The sequence below is a fragment of the Corylus avellana genome, chromosome ca7 (assembly GCF_901000735.1).
Source record: "Corylus avellana chromosome ca7, CavTom2PMs-1.0".
Taxonomy (NCBI): Eukaryota; Viridiplantae; Streptophyta; class Magnoliopsida; order Fagales; family Betulaceae; genus Corylus; species Corylus avellana.
Window position 1 is genome coordinate 14,235,278 of NC_081547.1, and position 20,012 is coordinate 14,255,289.

The following is a 20,012-nucleotide window of genomic DNA, read 5'->3' on the forward strand; positions in this document are numbered from 1 at the left end:
AAACTTTAGCGCAACATGCCATATATTTAGTATATATTTTTTTTTTTTAAGATTTTGGAGGGATTATTATGACTCTTTAATATGTCCTCAAAATTATAGTGCTTGCGTATTAATTGGTCTCACATGAAGGGTAGTTGAGACTTGGACAATAACACAATTAATGGTGTTAAACGTGTGTGTCTATATATATATATATATATATATGTGCGCGCGCGCGCAGTATTATTTGTGTGTGGTAGGAGTTTGCATGCAGAAGAAGAATGTGGAGGCTGAAGATTGCGGAAGGTGGCAACAGCCCTTTCCTCTTTAGCACGAACAACTTCGTGGGAAGGCAAGTATGGGAGTTTGACTCTAATGTCGGTACACCTGAAGAGCGAGCCGAGGTTGAAGAGGCTCGTCAAATATTTTACGAGAACCGCCATAACAACAGGAACTGCAGCGATCTTCTATGGCGATTGCAGGTCTCCTTTCTGATCACTCGCACTCTCTCACTCTCTCTTCTTTGTGTTTTGAACCTAAATTATTATGCACGTATGTGCTTGAAAACCAAATACTATTTCTCAATCATTTAATTAAAGATCATAAATAATAATGAAGATTTTCTAAATGCTAAAGTATTGATCCACCGATTAAATTTATTTACTTATAAGTTTAAGCTTTTGGAATAAATAATTATTTAACATGATATCAAAATAAGTCATAATTAGTTCGAACTATGACTCCATTAATTCACTATGTTGGATATCACTTATTAAAAGAGAGTATGGGCCTCTTTTAGGACAATTGTAGACCCTTGTGCCACAATTCTCAAATACCTTTATTTATTTATTTTTAATTTTTATGAAATAATGCAAAATCAGTCTATGTGTTAGACTTATTTGCAATAAGCTCTTGATAGTATAAAAATGTTCTAAAAGCTAGCTCTCTAGATCAGTAATATACAAAAATAACAAATAGGTTTATGCACTCTACTTCCGTCAATTTTTTAATGGAAAACGTTAAATGACATGTCAGCAGTACCATTCAGATTATGACACATGTTGTTAAGACATTTTTTGGTCTAACAGTTTTCGATTGGTGTGATTTGTACGTTCTTCTTGTTCTTCGAGGTGTCCTTGATCTTCAATCTTCGTGTTCACTCATGCAAGACAATAACCAATTAAGAGAACTCCCCGGTGGAGTGCCAGCGGGTCTCACTCTAATTCCTGAGTTAGTTATTTTGAGAAAAGTCTGCCCAATATACAATAATTGAGTCTAAGGTTTATAACTGGTAGAGGGGCCTATTTATAGGTTAGAATTAAGTCTTCTACTTCGACTTGCCCTATAAGTTCTGAGAGTTGTGGCATATTATTCTTCTAGTAGGCATGTATTGGTCTTGAAGCCCATGATGTATCATGTGGGCTAATAGAGTGGAATTATTTCCACTAGTTACCTCCCAATTCTCTTATCCGAGGAACTTCGATAATGGGAATTCAACCAAAGTCCCAGGATGAACCGAGGCTATCCAAGGCTCATGTCTACCTTGGAGCACATCTTGGAGTCACTCAAACATTATTGATACAATTCAATGCATTGGTTTAATTCCCGAGAGGTATTTCTTCTTTAAATACCCCCCAACTCTCTTTTTTGGCCGAGGGATAAATCTGACCCTCCCTTTATGATGATGAGGTCATTTTTGTCAGCATCAAATCCGGCTTCAATGTTTCACTTACACCCTTGAGCTCTTGCCTCATACGATTCTAAAAACACTAGTTGTAGCTTCCTTTTGATTTTCCCTAAGTTTAAAGAACAAAACTACTTTTTGCTTTCCTATCAAAATGTATTTCACAAAAGCTCCTCTTAGATTTTCCTATACCATTAAAATATAATTTCTTTACAAAATACAAGTTCCCTACCTACCATCACATTTTTCACAAAATTCCAACACAATCCCCAATGAAAGACAAAATGATGAAAGATGAAAGCGGAAAGAAAAATATTTATATTAAAATAATGAATAAGAAACCACTTTTGGTTCCCTACATATTGGGAAACATTGTAGCTGCCAAAGGGTGTTTGTTAAATTTAGGGAAACTGATGTGGGTGAGTTTTTGTGATTTTTTTAAAATTTTTCCTAAACATAGGGAAGAGATTGGATTATAGGGTATCTTCTGCTAGTGCTTGTCCAAAAGTGTATTGTTTCAAAACTGGACCCCCAATGTTTCTTTCTCTCTCTTGCTGCAACAACACATTCACATCAGACATTTAAGATTTAGAGAAACATGATCGACGCCATGTACGACTGTGGTCATGTATGGGATACTATCAAAAACTAGGCCTCATCTTAGAGCATTCACAGCAGCTCCCCTATATGTGGTTCCCTTCCCTAAGTTTAAGAAAAATGTAAAAAAAAGCCACCCACAATAGACTTCTTATATCACCTCTCAACATTAGGATCACTACAGTGCAACCCAATGTATAGGGTTGCACTGTAGCGTTCCTTGTGCTTATTGAAAGAGAAAGACAAAAAAGAAAAAAAAGAAAAAGAAAAAAACTCATTGTCTCTCTTGATTGAATCATTAAAAAAGTAGAGAAATAAAGAATTAAAAATAAAGAAAGTAAACAAATGATATTTAATTAGCATAGTGAATGATAAAGGAAAGTTATTGTGGAGTGTATATAGATATAGAAGTAAAAAGTAGTTTTGATCCTTAAATTTAGAGAAAATGATAAGGAAGTTGCTAGGAATGCTCTTACGCTTGGCCTGCAAGTGGATTATATATATATAACTTGTTTTTGTTTACTCTAATCGTTTTCATTTATCAACTTTTAAAATATTCTTAAGTCATGGAAAGATATATTAATTAAGTTAGTTAACGTGATACATAATGAATTAGTTTGAAAAGAATTAATTAGTTGTGGTGATTTGTTAGGAGATAAAGTGGTTATGGAGTTTTTACCAAGAGTACATTAATATACATAGTTGAACACAACTCTAGCCCAAAAGTCTAAGCTAATGGGGTAAGGTCCACTTAGATATATTAATCAAACACTCTTTTCTTTTATATTTTAAACATTCTTCAAAATTAAATACGTTAAAGAACGTACTCTAGATATACATTAATAAAAGACAACATTCTTTTGGCTGATTCTTGACGACCTTGCATGTTTCTTAAACAAGATGTCATTAATTTTTGTTATGATTTATAATATTGCAGTTTTTAAGAGAGAAAAATTTCAAACAAACGATTCCCCAAGTGAAGGTGAAGGACGGTGAGGAAATGTCGTATGAGACGGCCACAATCGCGATGAGGAGGGCCGTCAACATCTTTACAGCCTTGCAGGCCAGCGACGGCCATTGGCCTGCTGAAAATACTTGTGGAATATATGCCCTTCCTCCCATGGTACGTATCTTCTTTTCATCTCCATTATTCATCATTAACATCTCTTCATTGAAACACACGTACACAGGAAGAGAAAGTAAGGATTAATGGACGATGGAAACATTTTTTTAACAGGATTTTTCATGCTTTTATTCAACTTAATCACAATGCTGCTAACATGTGTATTTGTATGTTAAAATAGATGTTTATAGCTTCCAATATTCTAATAATGCATATGAACATCATATCTTCTAATATTCAATGCTTAATCCACTCATTTACATGATAATGTATAACTCTGCATGCATGATAATATAAAAAGGGAAAATTATACTTTACCTGCTTAATGTTTTACCCGATTTGTAATTTAATTTCCAATGCTTAAAAATTTGCAATATACCTCAATAAAGTATCAAAAATTTGTAATGTAGCCACTCCGTTAACAATTTCCGACCAATTTGACAGAAAATTGCTTATGAGCAATGTACGTGAATTTTTTTGTATAAAATTTCCAAAATTGCCCCCATGTATTTTTAAAAATTTTCAAGAATGCCCTCAATCCAATAAACCAAAAAAGAATAAAATAAAATAATTGGGGTTGGCCGTAGCCAACCCCAATCCGGCCATTTGGGGGTGTCTCTTTTGCCACTTGAGGGTGGTCGAGGGTTTGGGGGTGGTTTCGGCCACCCCCATTTGGCCCCTTGGGGGTGATCAGCCACCCCCCACAGGCCATGGGGGTGGATCACCCAAATGGGCATTGGGGTGGCTACGGTCAACCCCAATTTACCGAATTGCGTTAAGACATAGATATGTAACATAAAATAGCAACTTTTATAGAACAATGTAAACATAAAATATAAATTGTATTTTCTTTGAAACCACTTATTTTATCTAAAAGAATTTGATAAAATATGAGAATCATGTTATAACTCCAACCACCAACTAAAACAAAAGATAATGCAAACACAGAATAATCATGCACAACGAAAATTAATACATCAAAATCACAACACCAAAAGTTGGTGACAAAGTAGAAAACCCTTTGAACCAATCAAACGGAAAAACCACTCCGGGGCCGCCAAACCCTAGAAATCAATATAGGAAAATTCCGATTACAGACAGTAGAAAATACTCACAACCTCTTGTGACTCTCTAGACTCTATAAGAACAACACACTCACTTGCTTGTTTCCTAGCCGATTATCTTCATGGAGTGCTTGTACTTACCAATCATTTGGTAGACTTCTTCACAGTTGTAGAACAAGCATAGTTGTAGATCAATATGGAACGACAATCAACACATCAAGAGAAAGGACATCCCGAAGCTTTCACCACTTCCTCTCTTGGAAGCCAACTCACAAGAACTAACTACTCGGAGGAAAATCTTTGAGACTATCAAGAAAAAATACCCAAAATTTCTAGCATGAACAATAACATGAAAAAGACTTTATAGGAAAGAAATTTTACTCATCACGTCTTAACATGACTCATTTCGCATTAAGACATGATGAACAAAATATGCAGATCTAAGATGTGGAAATATTCAAGTCTTAACGGGAAAGAAATCTTGTCATGACATGATGAGTAAAATTATCTCAGCCCCGTCACAAGTTTGTCCTGACGAGATAACATTTAGTTTAATCTTCAGTCACGTCACATGTCCCGTCCTGACAAGGCATCTGACAAGAAACTAGGGAGCTCATTCTTCAGTCACATCACATACCCGTCTTGACGAGGCATCTGACAAGAAAACAGTGAGTACATCTCAAAGTGCCGTCACCTACCCGTCATGACTCACCATCTGATGAGAAAACAGTGAGCAGTCATTAAGGTGCCGTTGCTAGCCTGTCATGACACTCAGCTAAACCCTAATAACTCTTTTAATACTCCCCCTTAAGCTGTAGCATATATATCACATAAATCTAGCTTGGAAGAAACAAGCAAACAAAAAACACCTAGAAAAATACACTCTAAGACTCTCCCTCAAGCTGGAACAGCTTAGAGCGCATAATACAAAGACTGAATAAAATAACAAGAAAATTTGCTAAAAACTTCAACATCGGTTGAAAACTCGCCAAAAATTGTAGTGAGGGGTTGGATCTCTCCGAAAAACACCAAGGCCAATAGGATCTTGCCGGAAAACAACAAGGATTGGTCGAAACCCACCACAAAACACCAAGGTCGGTCGAATCTCGCTGCAAAACACTAAGAGTAGATCAAATCTCACCGCAAAACACCAAGGCCGGATGAATCTCACCGCAAAACACTAAGGCTAGTAAAATCTCACCGGAAAACAACTAACCAGTCGGAAACCACTGCAAAACAACAAAGCCAGTTGGATCTAACCGCAAAACACCATGGCCGGTTGTATCTTGATAACAAACGATGATCACGTTTCCTGTGATCAACCAACAACAACGAGAACTTGAACGGGAACTTCTCCCCTTAAGCAACAAACCTGATGGAAGCTTCATGTAGCCCAAACTAATATGAACTAGGCTAAAACACCATTGAACCGAACATTAACCTCACTGGACCGGTCATAAAACCCACTAAACTGGTCGAGAAAGGCATTGAACTGGTCAAAGACGAATTGAACCGGCTGTAAAAGAGAGTGAACCAGTATCCAAACCCTCTGAACTGGGAAGAAAACTAATGCACCAGTTCCAAAAAAAATTGAACAAGTCTGAAACCACGTTGAACCAGTTTGAAAACACACTAAACTAGTAAGAAAACGAATGAACCAGTCTAAAACCACATTGAACTGGACCTAGAAGCCATTGAATTGGTATAAAAACACATTAAACTGGTCTAAAACAGCAAAACCAATTATCATTAACTAGGATAAGGAAGATCCAAATATAACTCCAGCTATCCTTATCCAAGGATAGGAATATCAAGCATGAGTAGCCAAACAGAGATCGTCTTTTCCAACAAATTTGCCAAAAACCTGCCGGTGATGACCAACACTCACAGAAATGGCTGAATATTGCCAAACTTTGCCAGAAACATCTCTCATAACACCATAGAAGTCACCAAAGAACTCAAAAAAGCCATTAAATGCCACAAATATGCCGAAAAGCACCATAACCACTACCGGCAACCACGAAAACCACTGTTAATGGCCAGAGCCGGTAAGCATCACAGAAACCTTTGACTAACATGAGAACTACTGAGAGGAACACCTCTAAATGACCGAAACCATCACAGAGCACCAAAAGAAACAATTTTTTTTTTTTTTTCCTCTCGGTCTCCAAGAACAACTCTAAAGCTTCATCAAGGCAGGACGGTGCTGCCACTAGAAGGAGACTCACCAACAATAGGTGTGAGGTTCAACCAAAAGAAAAAGAGTGGAAAACTATTAAAAATAAAGGGAACAAAATTTAAACCCTAAGGCTTTAATACCATGTTGTAGTTTGCATGAACGATTTAGACACAAAAGGTGGAAGCACGTTACTCCCTACTTGTTACTTAGTCTGCCACACATCTTATTATATAGGGTTAGAGAAATAGCACAATCACCAAAATACCTCCAAACTCTAATAACTCTTCTAACACGTGTCATGTAGAAAATATCTCCAATTAATAAATTACGGAGCAAAACAATTAATAAAATAATATAGAAAAATTAAAACCAAAATCAAACACACAATCAATAAATGATTTTATTAATCAAGTGATCAAACTCTTTGAAGAACTTTTCAAAGGTAAAACATTTTGGAGCAGCCAAACCATGTAAACAAATCCATTATAAAAGAATAAGAGATTACAAGTTGTTCATACTTATAAAACATTTGAAGTTGGCATACCCTTATACTAGATAAGCGAGCCACTTTCTCTCTACCGCTATAGCTCTTCCATAACCTTTGGACAATTCTTCTACTTGAACTCTTCTACCGAAACTTTGGTGGCTAAAGGTTTGTGATTTGCGTAATGGTCTGGTTTACAAAAACTCCAAAAGAGAATATAGAATCACAGCTTAGAAAACAAAGAACTCTTTCGGCACAAAAAAATTAAAGGCATAAATACTGTGTAATGAATGGCTTTAGCACCTTAGAAATCATGCTTAGTAGTTCTTATATAGCCAAAGTTGAAATCCATGTGTTTCACGTCAAATTGAAACCTCAAATTGGGATTTTGACAATTTGAGAAAAAAATGGTTGCTTTGACAATGAGTTGGAGAAAAATCTGGTGTTTTCGTCTTGCTCCTTTTTCTTGTTCCATGCTGATGTTTCTTTCTCTCATTGGACGACAGAAAATGTTGTGTTTGTGCAAAATCCTTATAGAAGTTATTCTCATATTCACCATTATGGTCAAATGCAAGGGCTTAATATTGTTCCCACATTATTTTTCAAGCTTATCATTAATGAGATAAATATATATACATAGCATGAGAATTCATTAGCCAAGGTGATGAAATGTTAATTGCAATTGATATAAGTTAGGAAGAAAAGATCTACTGAAATCAGTATGAATTAAATCCGAAGATCTTTTCCTTTTAGTCTTAACCAACATAATTTTATATAACTAAGATGTACATATATAGCATAATGAGTGCTAGGGACCATCTTTTTATCCTATTTTTATTCTCCTAAAGCTGATGTGACTTTAAAAATCACCATTAAATTTTAGATGAATCATACTTGAATTTTGATCTAATAGTGATTTTAAAAGCCACATCAGCTTTAGAATGATAAAAAGATGGTCTTTAGCATTACTCATAGCATAATAGACTTAGTGATGATTGTTAATGTTTGCTCATATATTTGTTTTGGGTTAATATGAGAATTAATGCTTTGTCAGACGTTTAGCCTTTAACATCTAATAGGTGGCCAAATTAGAGTATGTAATTCATTGAGGATTGTTTTGGGTTAAATAAGCACAGCTCTTTATCTAGTTGATACAATTTCTAACTAGAATTAATTTTAAAAAAAAAAATTGAAAAAACAAAAAGTGCAGGTCATCTGTCTATACATTACAGGGCATCTTGATATTGTGTTCTCTGTAGAACATCGCAAAGAAATCCTTCGATATATATACAATCAACAGGTACATTAATTTCTCACAAAATTTTAAGATATTATAAAGTTGCACTAATTGATTTTCTAAGTTATGTTTGCACAGCATGAAGATGGTGGGTGGGGACTGCATTTAGAAGGTAATAGTAGCATGTTTAGCACAACTTTGTGCTACGTTACTATGCGTATACTTGGAGAAGGAGTAGAAGGTGGTCAAGAAAATGCTTGTGCGAGGGCTCGGAAGTGGATTCTGGATCATGGTGGTGCAACACATATACTATCTTGGGGAAAGATTTGGCTTTCGGTACAATATAATAAATTAAAACACATATTTTATTGTTTTCCTGATCAAGCAATTATTTAGTACCTACCATTTTCTTGTAGTTGCTTGGTGTGTATGAATGGTCTGGGTGCAAGCCGATGCCCCCAGAGTTTTGGCTATTTCCTCCGATTGATCCTGGTTTGCACAATTTCCTTTTACACATATATATTGATTGTAATTATCATGAGAAATGCTTCTTTGCATTTTCGTGTTTATCTCATGTATATCTCCTCTGGGTTGGCATATTTCAACTATTATTGGTGTTTTTTGTCATTTCTAATTAAGGGTGGATGAAGTATGCAAACTTATCTCCTCTGGGTTGGCATATTTCAACTATTATTGGTGTTTTTTGTCATTTCTAATTAAGGGTGGATGAAGTATGCAAACTTAGGGGGAGATATACACGAGATGGATACCAAAATGCAAAGAGATATTTCTCAATTATGATACTAAAATAGCTTTTCGGAAATATTAATTAATATTATATATATCTCATACGTACATGCAGCAAAACTTTGGTGCTATCTTCGGGTAACTTATTTTCCCATCTCGTATTTGTATGGGAAGAGGTTTGTTGGCCGGATAACACCTCTCATTTTAGAATTGAGAAAAGAGCTCTATGTTGAACCTTACCATAGTATTAACTGGAGGAGAGCACGCCACTTATGTTCGAAGGTGATGATCAATACATCTCGATTTTCCTTAAGCACAAATATGGTCAAAGTTTTGCATATATACATACCATTTAACAACATTTGATTCCATATATAGAAGAAAATGATTTTGTAAAATTGTTGTAGGAGGATCTCTATCATCCTCATCATTGGATACAAGATTTTCTTTGGGATGGTGTTTACATGCTAACGGAGCCTGTTCTAACTCGTTGGCCTTTTAACAAGTTGAGAAATAAGGCTCTTCAACTAGTGATGAAACACATTCATTATGAAGATGAGAGTAGTCGGTACATTGTCATTGGAGGGGTGGACAAGGTAACACTATTTTTACATAAAGGGATATATAGAGTAAGGGGAAACTTCACCTACACTCATGATATTTTATCACTTTTGTAATCAGATGTTCATTCTTTAAATCCTAATAGATGACGCAAAAATACCCAAAATTGACCCCAGTTAAAAAAATTGCAATTGACTGCTATGTTGACCCACGCCTAAGCCAGTGGGTTCCATGTTTTTTCTTTTTTAAAAATTAAATTATTTAATAAGGGTAATTTTTATTTTTAAAATTTATATATATATATATATATCATGATCAAGTTATATATGCCCACGCCTTAACTTGAGACTTTTATGCCACTTCAATTGGACAGCCATTCTTTATGCTATCTACTTGGATTGAAGATCCAAATGGGGATTACTTTAAGAAGCATCTTGCTAGGATACATGATATCTTATGGGTTGGAGAAGATGGATTGAAGTTGCAGGTTAGTAGATATTAGTCACAACTATCATATAATCTTGAGAACTTGCAGTTTTTATTTATCCAAGTTTCTTAATTTTTTTTTTTAAAAAAAATATATCTTTCGCTTAATTTTCAATAACATTGGAGATGCTTCCAAATTATGCCTTTCAATTTATATTTAGCCTTGCACTATGACATTTCTATTTTTTTTTTTTTTCTTTTAAATTACTAGTTGTCTAGCCAATTTTCATGTCTCCTATTCACATGCAGGCTTGCGGTAGCCAGGTTTGGGATGCTAGCTTTACCATCCAAGCTTTGCTCGCTACTAATCTCAGTGATGAAATTGGACCTACCCTTATGAAAGCACACAACTTTCTAAAGAAATCCCAGGTTTTTCTCAAATACATTATATATATATATATATATATATATATATATATATATTTCACCAATTATGGATTGCGCGAAAACAATTTGTAAATGACTTTATACTAAAAGTTGTAGTACCCCAAACAATTTTCATACCTATACATACCGTCTCTTCGGGCATCATGTTTGTTTTTACATGTGTTTGATGAGATCTTTTTCTTTAACATTTTGCCTTGTCAACAAACATAAATTTAAAAAGGTCAAGGATAATCCTCCTGGAGACTTTAGAAGGATGTTTCGTCACATTACTAAAGGGGGATGGACGTTCTCTGATGAAGATCATGGATGGACTGTTTCTGATTGCACTGCAGAAGCTTTAAAGGTAACTAATTATGTTCAACTACAATTCATTTGAGACTTGAACCTCATCCACATTTAAAGGGATTGCTCATTGAGCTATCTTATATGATAGTGTTGCTTGTTGCTATCTATGCTGCCACCCGAAATTGTTGGTGAGAAAATGGAGCCTGAAGAGTTATATGACTCAGTCAATTTCATACTCTCTCTACAGGTTAGAATTAGACTGCACTGCAATTGTGTATTTCAACTACTCTATATATGTTTGCTCAAATTAGATAAACTTGAGTTCCATTTTTCTCTCAAAGATATTACTATGATAAAAAGCTCCATCTTATGAAACTATTGCAGAGTGAAAATGGTGGTGTACCAGGCTGGGAGCCAGCAACTGGTGCGTCGTGGTTGGAGGTAAATGCTTTAACATGTTCCTTTAAGAGATACTTCTATCACATATAATGTTAGTGAAAAAATTGAAGTATTATTCTTTTGCCAGCATCTTTAGCAATCATTGACCAAATTAAGCTATTCTCTTTCTGTGTTGTTTTTCAGCTTATTAATCCTGTAGAATTTCTTGAGGACAATGTCGTTGAGCATGAGTAAGACTTGGCACCTTTTATTTCTAAAAGTTATTTAGCTTTTAAATTACTTAAGGACTAAAAACCAAGTGATTCAGGTATGTTGAGTGCACTTCATCAACAATACAGGCATTGGTTTTGTTCAAGAAATTATATCCAGAGCATAGGAAGAAAGAGATCGAAATTTTCATCAGAAAAGCTGTACAGTACCTAGAAGACGAACAAAAGCCTAGTGGCTCATGGTATGTTTCTTTGTTGAGTTACTATATTCGTTTGAGTCATTTTTCGATTATTCACAAGGAAGCATGATTATATATATAAAAGCACTTCTACGGTATTAAATTACTACTTATCCAAAAAAACTTAAAGATGATAAGAAAATTTTATATTTAATCATATAAATCTCCACCTTATATGTGGGCTCAAACTCTCATTTAATAAGTGAAGCTCAACACATTTGAATATTTAATTAAAATTAGAAGTAAATTATCGAAGTCAAGGTTCGAACTCAATACCTTTATTTTGATACCAAGTTAAATTATCACTCTTTCCAAAATCTTAAGCTAATAGGAATTGATGAATTTAAACATTTAATTTATATTCTAACATGCAGGTATGGGATTTGGGGAATTTGCTTCATATATGCAACCTGGTTTGCACTTGTAGGGCTAGAAGCTGCTGGTAAGACTTATAACAATTGTCTGGCAATGCGAAAAGGTGTAGAATTTCTACTCAAAACACAAAATGATGATGGCGGTTGGGGAGAGAGCTATCTTTCATGCCCAAACAAGGTAGTTTATTTGCTTCAAAATAATCTTTCTTATGCCCTCATTGATCCCTAAGTTTAGTTAATGGAGTAACAAAGATCTGATCTTGAGTTAATTGCTGAAAATATTCAATACTGTAATGTTTGGGCCTATCTCTGACTATCTCCAATTATTGTCTATGGTTTACAGGAATATACGCCTCTTAAGGGAAATAAATCAAATTTGGTGCAGACTGCAATGGCTTTGATGGGCCTAATTCATGCTCAGCAGGTGACTTCATGATTTAAGCATTCTATAGTTAACACTCCATGCATAAATCATTTTAATTTTTCATGTAGTCTTTTCAAAAAATTGAAGAATTAAATTTTATGTCATATATAATAGGCACAAAGAGACCCTACTCCTCTTCATCGTGCAGCAAAACTATTGATAAATGCTCAAATGGAGAGTGGTGATTTCCCCCAACAGGTACCACTCCTCCTTGTCTTAATCATTAGAAAATCAGTGAAACAACCCAATTAGCTTTTATTTATATTAGAAAATGGTTTTGTCATATCCAATGTGTACGTAGCATATAACTATTTACTACTATTTTTATTGTAGGAGGTTATCGGAGCATTTATGAAGAATAACATGTCGCACTACGCACTTTTCAGGAGTACCTTCCCATTGTGGGCACTTGCAGAATATCGCAATCATCTTTCATTTTCTAGCCAACCTATTTAAACTATACATCATAGATTATAAGGTGTATGGAATTAACTAAGCAACTTATGAAGCAAGTTGATGAACTATGTTGTATCAAAGTCTATATACATAGTCCAAGGTACGAGGACATGCAACGAATTATTCGAAGTCCATGCATAGTCCTAAGTAAAGTGATTGAGACATAGCTTGAAAAAGAATAAACAAGTAAATGATAAAGGTCTATGAAATTACATTTTCTAGTCCAATATTTTCTTAATTGAGGTTTCATTGATTGTTGCTTTTTTTTTTGGACATCATTGATTGTTGATTTTGGTTTGCTACAAGGGGTGTTAGAAAATAACCTATAATGATTTTTAGGTAGGCTCAAATATTGTTCAGTGATTATTTTATTTTTGGGCATTATGCACCTTAGCTGTGTAGGAATAAATTTTCTCTTTAATATGGTAAACCGTATGTAGGTTGGAAAACCTAATCAGAGTATGAAGTTAATGATGGAAGATTCCATTAGGTTTTCGATATAAAGGCTATATTCCCTCTCCTCTTTATCTCGAGATTCTCTACCGAATAATAGAATTTCATAGAAATCTATTTGGAAAAAAAAAAAAAAATGCAGTTTTTGACGGTGAGTTACTAATTGAAAGAACAACGAGGATCGTGTTCTACCCCAAAATCAAACGCATAAGCGATTTATATAGCCAAAATAAAAAGTTATGCTTAAAAATAAACCAACACAATAATAAAGAACATTCACACAACCACAATATAAGATTTGTTGACGAAGTGGAAAACCCTTTGAGCACCTTAAGGGAAAAACCACTCCAAAGCAGCAAAACCCAAAAAATCACTATATGAAGATTCACAGTTACATATTAGACGATACTCACTCCCTGGAGGACTTCTAGACTTAGTAAGAACAACAAACTTCCCAGCTTGTCTCCATCGTGACCACCTTCATGCAGCGCATCTTGTTGTGCAAATTTATTTAACTCGCAAGTGTACGAATCAATTGTAGTTAATGGATTGCAAGTGCGAGGTCGAACCCACAGAGAATTGTATTTTTGAAAGAGCAATTTAAATCTAAACTAATTAAATCCTAACCTAGTTCCAAAAGGGTTTTGAATTTTGGTTTTAAAAATTAAAAGACAAACATAAACTAAATAAACTAAACTAAGAGATAAAATACTAAGATTTGGGAATTCACACTTATCGAATCATAACAACATACTTCCATGTTTATCAATATTAATATAAGGTTCTCACAATTAAAATCTTAGATATATTTTACTATGCTTCAACAGTAAATCAAAATCATCCCATGTATCCATTCATTTAATTATTTCAGATATAAATCATATAATTGTTCTTCAAAAATACAATTATCTGTGAGATTGACCACACATTTGCAACCCTTTATTGCAAACAATTCGTACACTTGCAAGTAATTAAAATTTTCACAACAAACATGGCTTCCCTCCTTGTAATTGTTGTTTCCTATTTTACCCTCAGCGGGCCGGTACAACTTGGGCTTGTGCCTTTTTTGATGGGTTTGCTTGATCCTAGGGGCCCATTGTGGTTTTGTGGTCGATCCATTACCCAACCGTGGTAAAATATATTTTTTTTTTCCTTTTATCCATTTTGTATAGCCAAACATAATAGATTCTTTTTTTTTTTCTTTTTTTTTTTCTGAATTTTTACTTCGTGTCAATCGAAAAGGAAAATTAACCCCTAATGTTACATTTTCCCCCAAATGGTTAACGTCAGTCCCAACTAAACGCACTGTTTTGCCACATCAGCATATTATTATTTTTTTATTAATGTAATTTAAAAATTAAATCTAAAAAATTCCACCCCTAACCCTTAACCCCTAGGTAGCTAGCAGACAAGGTCTTCTTTGAATGTGTTGGTGATTGCACCTGCATCTCTGGATGACCTTGAGAAATGCCAACAACTTGAAATGAAGAGAATCATATTCCCCTTGAGAGAAGGGAGTGTACATGTAACTATAGTGTGTTGGGTATGAAAAGTTTGGCCATATGGCTCGTGTACGCCTTTGATGGGCACTAGCTATAGGGAAAATTCATGTCTTTTTTGTGTCTTCTTAAAATTAGTATGGCTTTTAAGATTCTCATTAAATCAATGGTAATTTTAAAAGCCACATCAATTTTCTAAAGAATTTTTTGAATTTCGAGGGGGTAAAACGCATAAAAATTCAAAGGGGTTTTGTAAGGACCTAGAATAAAACGCTAACCACATCTGTGCTATTATCCTAAAATGACTAGTCAATTTAGACTTTCCTTAGAATATATTATAAATCTTAGTTTCACTTAATAACTAGGCAATGTGGGACTTAACTCATAATTATCTTTATACACTATATACTCTATGTGTGATTCTTCTCATTTTCCCAATATGGGACCGGGGTGTTACAGGTTTGGTGAAATTTCTCATAATTGTTTTATGAGAAAGGCTCATGAATTTAGTAGTTAATCTAATCAATATTCTAGTATTTTTGAGATTTAGGTTTTTGAACACACACTCCATTTATCTAGAAAAAAAAAAAAAAAAATTACCCCCTCAAATCGCACCATATTTTTTAATTTTGCCTTTATGGTTTAAAAATTGACAATATTCATTATTCCCTATTAAGTTTCTAAAATTGTCAATGTAACCTATCTCTTAACAATTTCAATTTTCTTAGATAAAAAAGCCCACGTGCAACACATGGGGTCCCCCATTTTTTAAATTTTTTAATATATGTAGGGAAAATGAGGGCATTTTAAACTTTTCATCTCGTAAAAAGTCACTTGCAATGCCCAACTCAACCAGGGCCCCCAATATATATATATATATATATATATATCAAATATATATATATATATATATTTGAGTAAACATATGCATGGTATTTATTGCAACATATGCATGGTATTTATTGCAAACGCTACAAAGCAGAAATTTCTGCTTGCAAAATATCACATATACATTCCGGTGGGTTATAGAGCCACACTATATTCATAGTTTCATGCTTAGCCAAATTAGCTAGAATATGAGCCACCTTATTTCCTTCTCGACGTGTATAACGCATTTCCCAAACAGGAATAGAGCACAAAGTAAGTCGAATATCCTCTATCAGTTGGCCCCTTCCACTCTAATCAGCGTCGTCCGAGTTTATTGCGTCAATGAGATTCTTTGCATCGCCCTCCAGTTGAACCTGCCTTATCCCCATTTCAAGACAGAGTTGAGCGGCCATAAAAGAGGCTACGGCCTCTGTTGCAGGGGGATCAAGAAACCCATGACGAGTCTGACATTTCGAAGCCCACATTTGCCCCAGATGATCGCGAATAACTATCCCGATACCCACGCATCCCTTTCGTCTATCAACTTCGGCATCCCAATTTGCCTTGAACCAGCCATGGGGAGGGGTTGTCCATGTACAATCAGTGGATTGTTCAGCAGGTGTAAGGGTTATCTTCCTCCTGTCCAGCAGTGTTTGGAATACCTCCATCGCCTGAGCTACTTGCTGAACAATGAGATTTGTGTTAAGGAAAGACCCACCATGGATGACTTCATTCCTTCGAAGCCAAATGCGTTGAGCTATACCCACAAACTGGAAAAATTCCAATCTATCACACTTGCTAAACATTGCTTCAACCACCTGTAGAAATTCCGGTCCCTCAAACTAGCTCTTTTGAAATTTTGTGCACCCCGCGCTCCATACTTCTCTTGCCGAGGGGCACTGCCATAAAATGTGGAAAACCGTTTCAGGCTCCCTCATACATATGGGGCAATTAGAATCCATGATTACTTGATGAGAGCACAGATTGACTCTAGTAGGCAGGATATTGTGACAAGCACGCCAAAGGAAGTGTTTTTCAGCATTTGGGATATAAAGCCGCCAAATGTTGCGCCAGATGGTGCTATTTCGAACACGAGAAGACCCCTCTGCCTTGGTTGCCATATCACATTCTTTTTGTATATGGTATGCACTTCTCACCAAAAAAACCCCATTAGCCATTCCCCTCCAAATATGGGCATCCTCTTGACCCGTAGCACTAACCGAAAGCAAATGTATAGTCATAATCTCCTCTCTTAAAAACAATTGTTCCAATAATGCAATCTTCCACCATTTCGTATCCCCATCAATAAGACTGCTCACAATTGAATTAGGGTTAAACACACTTGGAGGAGAAAGCACCTTGTAAGTAGTCGGAGAAGGGAGCCATTTGTCCTTCCAGATGCAGATTGTTTTCCCATTGCCAACTCTTCATAACAATCCTTCCCTAACAAGTTCACAAGAGCTCTAGATACTTCGCCAAACAAATGAGGGTTTCTTCCCACAAGAGGTTTCAAGAACCGAGCACTTCGGATAGTATTTGGCTTTCATAATCTTCGCAGTTAGACTATCAGGAGTTTTCCACAACTGCCAAATTTGCTTGGCCAATAGAGCTTTGTTAAAGCTAACAAGATCAAGGAAACCCAAACCTCCACAAGCCTTGGAAAGACTCATCTTGCTCTAACTCATTCAATGAATGTGTTTTTCCTTTTCTTTATGGCCCCAAAAAAAACGTATCATCAAGGAATTAATCTCCGTACACAGTGCCTTGGGGAGCATGAAAATACTCATACAATAAGTAGGTATAGCTTGAACCACCGCCTTCAGCAATATCTCTTTTCCGGCCTGTGAAAGGAATTTCAACTTCCAGTCTTATAGACGCTTCCACACTCTTTCCTTTATACTTTTAAAGGCTCTTGTTTGTGACCTTCCCACAAGAGTAGGTAACCCTAAATAGGTGTCATACTGTTGATTTATAGGTATACCTGCTAGCCTCTGTAGTTGTGCTTTGTCGTCACTGGATGTGTTCCTGCTAAAGAAAAGAGCCGTCTTATTGGCATTCATCTTCTGCCCCGACGCCCCTTCGTATAAATGTAAAATGGATGCCAAATGGTTCCATTGAGCCAGATTAGACCTGTAAAACAGCAAGCTATCATCTGCGAAGAAAAGATGACTAATCTCCGGCCCTCCCTTCGACGTAGGGACCCCCGTCAAAGATCCGTCCCTATTTGAATGAGTGATCATTGCACTTAAAACTTCAGCACATAATAAGAAAAGGTAAGGTGATATAGGGTCGCATTGTCGGATACCCCTAGAAGGGGTGAAGAGGCCACAAGGAGACCCATTTACAAGAATCGAATACTTCACCGATTTAACACACATCATTATGAGAGAAATCCATCGGTCATTGAATCCCATCCGTTTCATCACCGCCTCTAAAAAACCCCACTCTACCCTGTCATACGCTTTGCTCATATCAAACTTAACTGACATAAAAGCCTTTTTTACCCACATCCCCGTATGCATCGTATGGAGTGTTTCATAAGCCACTAGTACATTATCCGTAATGAGGCACCCCGAAATAAATGCACTTTGTGTAGGGGCTATGATATGGGGTATGATCTTTTTCAATCGATTAGATAGGACCTTAGAGATAAGTTTATACAACACATTACATAAACTTATAGGTCGAAATTCCGTGACACTAGTTGGGTTTTTAACTTTGGGGATAAGTGCTACATGAGTCAAATTAAAGTCTTGAGGCATCACATCGGTATTAAGAATATTAAGAATAACACTACATACCTCTTCCCCCATGGTGGACCAATTGGTTTGAAAAAAAATGCATTCAGCCCGTCAGGTCCCGGGGCTTTAAGAGGTGCCATTTGGAATAAAGCTGCTTCAATTTCTTCCGCTGTAAAATTCCTTTGAAGATCCATGTTCATTCTGTCCGTCACCCAACATTCTATGGGTTGAAGGCACGGGTTCAGGTCACCCATCGGTCCCATTGTGAACAGAGTAGTAAAATAGTCCCACAAAAGCTCCCCCCACGTCAGTTAAGGTTTCCCATCTCTGCCCCCTTTCATCCGTAATCATCACAATATGGTTTCGTTTCCGTTTTGCATTTGCGCATGCATGTTTAGGGCCCCCAATTTAATAAGGCTCCTAATTAATAAATATTAAAAAAAAATCGTAAAATGCAATTAAAGCCCTTATTACCGTCCATATCCTTTAATTAAGGCCATTAATCATGGTAAATAAGTAATTTCAAAAAGGCCCCCAATTAATGAATCCTAATAAAACAATTTTCATAAAAAAACAATTAATTACCTTTTTTTTTTTTTTTGGAGGAATTAATTAATTACCTAATTGTGGTCAATATATATGCTTTAATTAAGGCCCCCTACTTATTTTTTTTTTAAAAAAAATGCATTAATATCATTTGATTATCTAACATTCCAAAATATATAAGGCTTAAAAAATTGATAACAATTAATTAGAGAATCAAACAATAATAAGGACATTATTACATAAAATCCAATCTTAAACGTTCCATTCTTGAAGGTTGTGGGTAAATTTTTTTTGGCCTTGTGAGAAGCATTGAGCAACAAAAATTTTGGACATTAATAAATTTTGCATCCCAAAAGGCAAAAAGAATGATTTTTAAATAAAAATATAATATTAATATTAAAATAAATATTATTTAATTAATATTTAAATATAAGAAAAATTATCCGCTTAAACTTTTCGCCCAAATTAAAACATATCAAGTCGGCCATGGGCGCATGTGGGCCTTCTTTCATTAGTCAAGATCAAAATTATTGGCGGATAGTTACATAAACAATTTCAAAAACTTAGAATAAGACAATATCAAATTTTAAATAATGGACGCAAAATTAAAAAAGTAGTGCAAGTTCTAAGAGCATTCTTAGCAGCCTTATCAAATTTTTCTCACCAAAATAATTAAAAGTATTATTTTCTCTATTTTAACTACCAACTTTTTTTAAAGCAGGTTTAACTATCAACTTTCACTATTCCATTTAAATATTCTTTTTCAAATACTTCTTTATATATATATATATATATATATATATAACTTTTTCAAAGAATAGGGAACGAGAGAAAAAATTTATATTATTGTTTATTCATCTGGTGAATGAATAGTACTCACTGTCTTTAGTGAGTACCATTCACGCACCATTTTGTTTTGGTTAAAATGGTGAGTCTGAAAAGTGAATATTTAAACCACTTTTGCTAAATTATCTTACCAAAATAATCAAAAA

At 35.1% G+C, this 20,012-nt stretch overlaps 1 protein-coding gene across 2 annotated transcripts; it reads left to right on the plus strand.

Annotated features, from left to right (window-relative positions):
* Positions 1 to 260: 260 nt before the first annotated feature.
* LOC132186893 (beta-amyrin synthase-like) lies at positions 261 to 13,003 on the plus strand. Of its 2 annotated transcripts, XM_059601005.1 has the most exons (18): positions 261 to 461; positions 3,198 to 3,383; positions 8,321 to 8,410; positions 8,486 to 8,683; positions 8,764 to 8,839; positions 9,210 to 9,376; positions 9,502 to 9,690; positions 10,029 to 10,142; positions 10,391 to 10,510; positions 10,749 to 10,871; positions 10,962 to 11,060; positions 11,198 to 11,254; positions 11,396 to 11,442; positions 11,520 to 11,663; positions 12,035 to 12,212; positions 12,378 to 12,458; positions 12,573 to 12,656; positions 12,792 to 13,003. In XM_059601005.1, exons 1-18 carry the CDS (start codon positions 261 to 263, stop codon positions 12,912 to 12,914), a joined length of 2,277 nt encoding a protein of 758 aa, XP_059456988.1. In that variant the 3' UTR covers positions 12,915 to 13,003. The 2 variants fall into 2 exon arrangements, with proteins under 2 accessions (XP_059456988.1, XP_059456989.1); XM_059601006.1 differs by lacking the exon at positions 9,502 to 9,690.
* The last annotated feature ends 7,009 nt before the right edge of the window (positions 13,004 to 20,012 follow it).

Coding starts and splice junctions, on each gene's coding strand:
- LOC132186893 (XM_059601005.1), top strand. CDS start 261: ATGTGGAGGCTGAAGATTGCGGAAGGTGGCAACAGCCCTTTCCTCTTT. Junction 8,411..8,485: donor GATATATATACAATCAACAG/GTACATTAATTT, acceptor ATGTTTGCACAG/CATGAAGATGGTGGGTGGGG. Junction 12,213..12,377: donor ATCTTTCATGCCCAAACAAG/GTAGTTTATTTG, acceptor TATGGTTTACAG/GAATATACGCCTCTTAAGGG.